Raw genomic sequence first — 9,279 nt, 5'->3', positions numbered from 1 at the left:
ACTTTCCTATTAGCTATTAAGAATAAAAACTAACATAATGAATAGGTAACAGAAATAAATAACATATCAATTGTAACATTATATACATACTTTTAAACCCCCAGTCTTTTTTTATAAACTTGACTGCTAACTGACTAAAAATATAGATTTGCGATAAAATGGCTTCACAATGATAGGATTATTTTCATGAAAATTTTAGAACACCTCAAAGAACAAAGGTAAAATAGCAATCAACATCTATGTAACTTCTTCCTCAAGTGAACATTTTTAGAGCTGATGATTATGTTGCTTTCAGGGTACTGTCATTTCTCCTTTTGTTGTGATTGTAGTTGTGTTATAAAAGACAATAAAATTTAAATTTCAGAACTTAAATAGAATTTCAATTTCCCAATTTTATTATCACACATTTTATTATTCCAGATAATCATATTTTCATGCTCCGAAGTCCTAATATCAAACATCAGTGAACTTTAAGAAAAGAAAGGAAACTTTAAAAATGTGAAATCTTATGATTTAACTTTGCAATAATATAAGTGACCAGGTATGCAGTGATAAAAATTAAAAATAAATTTGAACTTTGAAATATGAAATAAAGATGTAGAACTCAAGCCTCTTTTTCTCTTTTTTATTTTTTATTTTTTGAATTTTAATTTATTTTTGTTTAAATATAGTTGGTATACAATCTTATATTGGTTATATTATTTTCAGGTGTATGATATAGTGATTCAACTTTTTATACCTTACAATGTGATCAGTCCACTAATTCTAGTAATCATCTGCCACCATGTAAACATCATATATTATTGACTACCTTCACTTTCCCCTTTCTAGCCATTTCTTCACCCCAACCTCTCTGGAAACCATCCCTTTGGTCTTTGTTGCTATGAGTCTGTTTTTGTTTTGTTTGTTTGGTTGGCTTGGGTTGGTTTTAGATGCCATGTATAAGTGAAACAATACAGCATTTGTTATTATCTGCCTATTTTATTTCACTTAACCTAATACCTTCTACATCTACTCATGTTGTCACAAATGGTAAGATTTCATTCTTTTTTATTGTTGTCTAATATTCCTTTGTATATAAATATATGCTATATCTTCTTTACACCTTCATCTACTGACGGACACCATATCTTGTCTATTGTAGATAATGCTGTAATGAACATAGGAGTGCGTGTATCTTTTTGAATTAGTGTTTTCATTTTGTTAGGATAAATACCCAGAAGTGAAACTTTTAAATCTAATGGTGTATCTACTTTTAGTTTTCTGGGGAATCACCATATTATTAGTCACAGGTGCTGTAGCATCCGCAGTCCCACTAATAGTGCAGAAGAGTCCCCTTTTCTCCACATCATCACCAACATGTTATTTGTTGACTTTTTGATAATAGCCATTCTGACTGGTATGAGGTGATTTCTCATTGTGGGTTTTATTTGTGCTTCCCTGATGATTAGTGATGTTGAACATCATTTCATATGTACATTGGCCATCTATATGTGTTCTTTGGAAAAAATGTCTTTTTGTGTCCTCTGCCCATTTTCTTTGAATGTACTTGTTATTAAAGTGTAGGCATTACTAAAAAAAAAATCGAAAAGTTGGTGGTGCATCAATCATATATTGATATTTAAAATATATGATGGTATTTTTATTAATTCCATCTTAAAAATTAAATTTGTTTTGAAGACCTTAAAGAAATTGATCAATTGTAACTATGTAAAATAAAATCACTTATTTTTTAAATTTTCCACTGGCATCCAGGGGAGAACGATCTTAAATTAGAAACAATTTTTTAAAACACAAAATAAAAACTGCTTGCTATCTTGGGTAATGAGATAATAACTATTATAATAGTATATTATCATTTGTAAAGGAAGCAACATTTGCATATTTGTTGCCATTAACAGAATGACTTTTTAATGAATATTGCAATAGTTTATATCAGATAATCAGACTGAGATTCAGTCTATCCTGTCAAAGACAAAATTAAACATGTTTCTATCTTAAGAAAATGTTTATTCCACTTCTTTAAAGAGCTGAAAAATAAAAGCATTGCTTCTTCCCAGTTATACATTTATGTAACAAATATCTTTATCATATTTCTGTGATCCACACAACCTTTTCTGTTTAAGTTACACACAGAAAAATTTAGATTTTACTTAGCACAAACTCTTATTTCTTCAAACTTAAACATTTATTTAAAGAAAAACACAAACTGTCATGTAAAAGTTTTAAAATAACAAAGAATAGGTAAATTTTTTAAAAAATAGATGCAGTGTTAGACTAGTGAGAAGAAAATCTATTGCAAAGGCACTGCATGGCTTAATAGCAGGTTATAATGAAAAAATCTGCATACTGTAGTAGACCTCACTGAAATGAGGTAACAATGATAATGTGGCAAAAGAGAGTCATACCTATGCTGAATGATCAGAAGTGACAGTCTTATGAATCTTAGCATCATAATATAACTGGTTTCAACTCCATGAACGATATTTTAAGAAAGTGATGGATAAATTACAGGACCTCTAAAAGATGAATACCAGGAGTCTGGACATCTGTCACTGTTATAATGATTAAAACAGAATTCACAGCTGGAAGTTGACAAGTAGAATCTGAACATTCAAATGAGTTCTGTTTGGCTTGGGCAGTGCTGAACTACACAGTACTTTGGAGTCTAGAATTTATAGAAATATTTAGAAATTAGGAGATTTTTCAAACAAACCAGATAGCTTGATTTTCTTGGAAATTAAAAGATCTGGAAGCATAAACCCTACATTTCCCATTGGTGATAATCAACTTAAGCTGGGAAGCTGCTGCCTATCTTCTTTAGATAAGTATGAATTCTCCAGCTTAGCTCAGCCATCTTTACACATTCATGCCTCCAGGACAGCCTCTGTAGGTGTGAGTTTGCAATCAGACAGATCCTTGGACGAGGCTTTGGTTATATGTGATATAAAAAGACAGGAGCAGCAACAGATGTGCTTTCCAGTCATGTCCAGGTTGTCACATAGATGATAAAATGAATTTACCCTAAGTGTTCACAGAAAGCGTAAGGAAGACCTAAATGTGGAGTTCATAGGGAGACAGCTTTTAAGAGAATGCAAGAAAATTTATACCATTTGAAATATAATTATTTAACAATAGTGATGTCTTTTTCAGAAAGAAGAGTACATCCTTTCATTGGAGATATTCAGGCAAACGTTGGGTGACTAATAGCATTGACCTCTTACCTTTTGAAAATTAATGATTCTCTAAAAAAGCCATTGCAATATATCTGTATATGAAAGTAGTACAACTTCAGTTGTTACATAGCTACTCAACCGGAAAATTCCTCTTGCTCTGCTTTAAAATCCTCTCCATCTTTCAGGTGTCATATAGAAAACAGAAATATGACTTTTACAAGACAAAGGTAGTTGCTCAAATTCTCCCACTTGTAGTCTTAAACTTGCATACATGGGTACATTTTCTGTTAGCCCCTTCTTTATTTTATGGTCATAGCTATAGTAAGACGCTTGTGACTTGAAAGTTTGTCCCTACTCAGATGATGAGTTAAGCCTGAAAATGAAGGCACTTGGTACACAAGAACTGAACTCATCTTCACTGGATAGGATTGTGTTGTATTTAGACCATTGCAAAATAAAACCAGTGAAGATTTTGTCTTTAGTAGACGAATAGGAAGATCTCAGCAACACATAAAGTATTTGCCTTTAAAAATCTGAAATTCAATTTAATCAATTCTCAATACCAGTCTACAAAAAATAAGGAAAATAAAAGTTCAAGTCAAATACAGCACAAGGAGAGGATTATTCTGTAAGGTAGTTGATCCAATTAAACTAAAAAAAAAGCAATGAAGGACATGAAAAGAGAGTGAGGAAAGTGGGAAGGGATATTGTTAGAGAATAAGTTGTTTTTATTTTTTCAATCAAAAAGGAAATAAAATGTATGAACTTTGTCTGGATCATGATTCAAATTAAACAACTCAAAATATTTATAGGCAAAGAGGAAGTTTTACATGAAGAGTATGTATAAGATAATACAATAAGACAGACAGTTTTGAAGACAAATTTGGGGGAGGTAAGATATTTACATCTTCTTGAAGCTTTATTCCTCATATTATTTATTAATTATAATGAGAAAAATTAAAATACGGGAATCTGGTGGACACAGCCTTAGTTAAATGAGCAAATATAATGTTACCAATAATGGAACACATTTATACCATGTATCTCTTGAATTTTACACCATGGAGTATTCCTGAAAAAAATAATAAAATATTAACTAAAATCTCACCATGAGGCAATGGTCAGACAAATGTAAATCAAAGGCCAATTTGCAAAACAACTAGCTGGACTATTTTAAAACTTCAATATAATTTTTTAAAAAACTTGAATAATGTCCTAGATTAAGAAAGATTAAGTGCAAAGCATGATCCTTGATTGACCCCTACATTGAGAATAATGAGTAGTCTTTGGACAATTGAAAGACACCAAATATAGATTGCATATTACCCAATTGTATCGCATCAATGTTAAATTTCCTATGTGTGGTCATTGTACTGTGAGTATGTGGGAGAAGACCTGATGGCTGTTTCTTAAAAGATACATGCTGACGTATTCTGGGATGAAATATTGTGACATCTGCAACTAATTCTTGAATGTTTTCTAAAGATAAAGCAAGAGAGAGAATGTGTGTGCAAGGACACCTGGGCAAGAGAAAAAGAAAGAACAAATGTGGCCCAATTTTAAAATTGCTAAATCTAAGTGAAGAAGGTTATTCAGGCATTCTTTTCACTTTCTTTATGGCTTTTTAGAAAATTTGAATTTTTCAACAGCTAAACATTGAAAAATAATTATTTTTTTTAAAGATCACTTTTTATTGTAACAAATATATAGTTGTTGATGTTTTACAAACTGTCAAAAATGCTTTAAGTACAAAAGAAATACATTAGTAAAATGAAAGTTATATTGCATTATTTGGTATATACTTAATACTGTCGACATGCACACCACACGCCAGAAAAGCTCATGCATTACTGGAAGAGAGAAGAAATAAAAGCGGTAACAGCTATACTGTCGCATTACAAATTCATTGCTTCGGTCAGTTTTCTTTCTTCAGGGATACCATTTACCTGTAGTCTGCTGTTGGGGAATCTGAGTCTGATGTGGCAAGTTCTGCTGCGTTTGCATCAATGGCATATTAGTGCTCTCATAACTGTCTGCATGGAGCGGAGGCATGATTTCCCCTGTGACAGGGTGAAACACAGGAAGCATTGACAGGGGCCACGCTATCTCTCTATTCTTGGACATGTCACGAAGTTCTTTGGTAGATTTCTGAATGGCACTATGATGGACCAGTTGGATGTCTGGTGTTTGCATGTTTCTCTTTTCCACTCCTTCCCGTCGGCAGCACATGATATAAGCAAGTATTAGAAAAAGGACCAGTGCTACTGCCGAGGGCACAGCCAGTGTAATTAGGAAATCCGTGTAATAGTCTCTGCTTTTCAAAGAATCGGAAGGGGGTTTGTACTCTCCACCATCAGGTAAAATCCCCTCTCCACGAATCACTTCCTGATAGGTGGACACTTGCTTTGTTTTATCAACCAATGAAATTTTGCACCAGTCAATGTAAAATTGTGTACGAAATTTTTTATCACATGTGATTACAGGCTCCATTTCTTGACTGCATCTCAATTGATTCTGTGGATTTTCAACTTCTCGTAAACAAGAAGAAAATGGGACATCCGCACCAACCATGACATAAACGCCCTCCTTCATGTCATTAATAGGGAGTGGCACCCTGCCACCCCTATCCAGGGCCGACGTGATGTTAATGGCGTTCAGACGCTCTGGCTGCCACACATTTTTCACAGCTCCAAGAAAGTCTCTGAGAATCTCGCTGGCCAACATTTCTTCTACATTCATGTTTTTAATGAAGAATTCTGCTTGATATGGTAATGGGAAGTCTTCTGCTGACATTATATTAATTATCAAATTATGCCTTGCAGTCTCAAAGGTACGCCTATTGTAGGCAGTTATCTCAATGATTGTTGGTTTCCCCACATTTTCAGCTGTTGGAGACCCATATAGGACTCCATCACTATATGGTGTCCTTTGGATATATCGAAGCCATCCAGGTCGGTCTGGATAACCCATTAAATTTGTGTTAAATGTTATGGGATCATTACTAATCTCACCAGGTTTTGGGTAAGGTGGAAATTCTCCCTTAAAAGACTCTCTTTCCAAAACATGAACAAAGAGGACACCAGCAGATGGGTATACATCCCGATCCGAGTACACCTTTGAGAAGATGGTGTACACTGTCAGCAAGAAGGTGCCAGTGGTCGAGGGGCTCATCCTGCGTGTCCCCCAACCCTGTCCAGTCCAAGCACAAGGGTCGCCCAGTTCCCACTACCAGGGAAACTGCATTCTCAGCCTGGCTAGGCCTGCAGTCCTCGATTCTCCCCTCCCCTCCCTTTCTTCTTTCCTCCCAGCTTGGCCAGTTCAGCCGAAAAATAATTATTTTTAATGTGTAAACTATTAAAATTGAATGGTAGTTAAAATTAATGTTATTATTAAGATGTATACTGAACTGTTTACAGCAAAAAAAAAAAAACATGTCTTTTGATAGTTTCTTTAAAGATACTTTTTAAAATCTTTAAATAAAGGAATCTAATGAACAAAATAAACTAATGAGCTAAACAGAATGAGAGACATGGAAACAGGGAACAGACTGACAGCTACTAGGAGGGGAGGGGGCAGGACAGAGAATGGTGGAAAGAAAAAAAAGGATTAGTCAAAGAACAAGTATGAGTGACCTATGGCCAGGGACAATGGTGTGGGGAATGACTGTGGGAGCTGGGGGTGGCTGGGCAGAGGAGGGCAAAGGGGGAGAAAGTGGGACAATTGTAATAGAATAAACAAGAATAATGAAAAAACAATTTTTAAGTTGTTGAAAGTCTTTAAGCTTGAGGGCATGGGAAACCATTTTATGGAATTGTGAATGATACCTTTTTCTCATGCAGAAAATATTCTAGTTCTAGAGTATTCTGTTGACATTAGATGGTTGAAATCTAAATTATTATCAGAAAATGGATTTTATCACACTCACTATTTTATACATCTCTAAATATACTCTTTCTGAAGTCAAGTTGAGTATGTCCATTATCATGGCAAATTACCAAAGTAATTTTTTTCTTTCTATGAAAATTAGTGTTCATAATATAACAAAGCTCTTTACACTTAGCCAGATACAGAATAAAATTATCTGTTCCACACAATTTCATAAAAATATAATATAAAGGGAAATCTATTGTCTGTCCCTCAGAAATAATTCATATATTTGAATAGTACAAAAACTGGATACAACTTTCTAATAATTAAATGCTAAGTTTAAAATGTTGTATAACATATTTTGAAAGAATCATGTCTATGTAATGGTCTTGACTTCAATTTTATAGGAAACATAATCCTAATAAGACCAGATTTTCTGTCAACTCTGCACACATCCTGATGCTCTTAAGTTGATATATTCATCTTTCCTTCCTTTTTATGACATGTAGGTAGAACAATGACACAGAATGGAAAAGATATTCTTATGTTCTCTGTATGAAGAGATACAAGAGACATTTTAACTATCTGAATATAAAAAGACAACAAAAATCAGTAACAAAAAAAAAAGCAACTAATGGGAAAGACATACAATGTCACAACATATAAATCAAGTATTTTGCAGATTATGTCTCTGCAATTCCAACAGTTCTAGTAAATATTTTTTTAATTTTAATTATCTGTAACTTTTGTGCATATGTTAGTGATTATTTAGATATTTCCAGCAGTTATAATAAGCTCTTTCTATCTCTAAATCCATATATACACACATACGTACATACATACATGAAATCTGTCCTAAGGTCTCCCAGATTTTTAAGCAGAATGAAAATATCTAACAAAAATGTGTTTCTTTCATGAGTATTCTTTTTAAAAAATAGAGGCATATTTTTTAAAGAATTTCTGTGAAATTCCTGTACAGTAACAGACTGTTGCAAAACCTTGTTCCAGAAATTAGAAAATTCAGTTGAAACATAAATTATTTTTTCATTCCTCATGTTGATTTCACTGTGCAGAGAGTAGAACCCTAAATACAATACACCTAGCATTTGCTTTTGTATATTTAAAGTGTTTGACCTTTACACCACATGAATTTAAAATTTAATTATATGAGGGTACTGGCAAGACTACAAAATAAAATTACTCAATAATAAAACATACATGCAACATAATGTTGCACACTGTGACGAATAGCCAATACACAGTATGACTCCTCAAACATCTGAGAAATCAGTCAACAAAATTACAGACTTTGAGAGCAGAAATTTTTTAAAGAGCAAATAAGGTCAAAATTTCATTAAAAGTCATGAACCACAGCCTGGAATCACTAATCATTATAGAATATAAGTCCTTTAGTGACAGCTCTTAGCAGTTAAAGCAAACATTTACATAATATTTTACTTAAAGTAGATCAAAATAATAACAAAAAGAATTATTTGAATTCTGCCAAATGATTTCATTAAAAATAAGATATCTGTAAAATTTTGTGAAAGACAGAGTGTGTGAAAAAGTTCTCAAATGTGTACTCTAATGAAGATTTCAAAGTACAGTTACTTTGGAAATAAAGGGAATGCATACTTATTTTGGCTTTTAATGTAATACTTTTATGTAAGAAAGCAAAATTTACCAAATAGTACATGATATTTCTTCTCTATTGCTGAATTATAAATCATTCCAAAACTCAGTGCCTTAAAACAATAAGGATGTGTTATTTGTCATGTTTCTGAAGCTGACTAAGCTCTTTTTCTGCTCTGTATGGTGTCCACTGGGGTCAATCTGAGACTGCACATATCCAGACAGGCTGAACTAGTTATATGATTATATATCAATTTTAAAAATTTTAACTCTAACTTTAAAAAAAGATAGGTTAAGCTGGAAGGTTCAAGAAGGCCTTGGAAATGACTGTTGCCTGGGAGCCACATCATTGTCATTGTTGCTGGCTCTGCATATGATATTGCGTCCTCCAGGGCCTCCGCATAGGCCCTCTCTCCAGTGAGAGAGCTAGGGCAAACTTACAACATGGTTCCTGAGTTCCAAGAGGGAGAATTCTGAGAAGATAAGGTTCAGTGTGAAAATATATGGTAAATCTTTGCTTGCATCATTTTGCTAATGTCACATTGATCAAAACTTTGGTATGATCAAGCCTACATAATTGTGTATGGGGACGGCAAAAGATATA

At 33.4% G+C, this 9,279-nt stretch overlaps 1 protein-coding gene across 1 annotated transcript; it reads right to left on the bottom strand.

Annotated features, from left to right (window-relative positions):
- Positions 1-4,864: 4,864 nt before the first annotated feature.
- Positions 4,865-6,463, bottom strand: LOC150015091 (epsilon-sarcoglycan). The gene has a single exon (XM_090271675.1). The coding sequence runs from the start codon at positions 6,345-6,347 to the stop codon at positions 5,106-5,108; it is 1,242 nt and encodes a 413-aa protein (XP_090127801.1). The 5' UTR covers positions 6,348-6,463; the 3' UTR covers positions 4,865-5,105.
- Positions 6,464-9,279: the final 2,816 nt, after the last annotated feature.

This window comes from Furipterus horrens, unplaced genomic scaffold (assembly GCF_987537825.1).
Source record: "Furipterus horrens unplaced genomic scaffold, mFurHor1.1.pri manual_scaffold_3, whole genome shotgun sequence".
NCBI classification, from domain to species: domain Eukaryota; kingdom Metazoa; phylum Chordata; class Mammalia; order Chiroptera; family Furipteridae; genus Furipterus; species Furipterus horrens.
The sequence above is the reverse complement of the archived record's forward strand: the minus strand, read 5'-3'. Positions and strand labels throughout refer to the sequence as shown.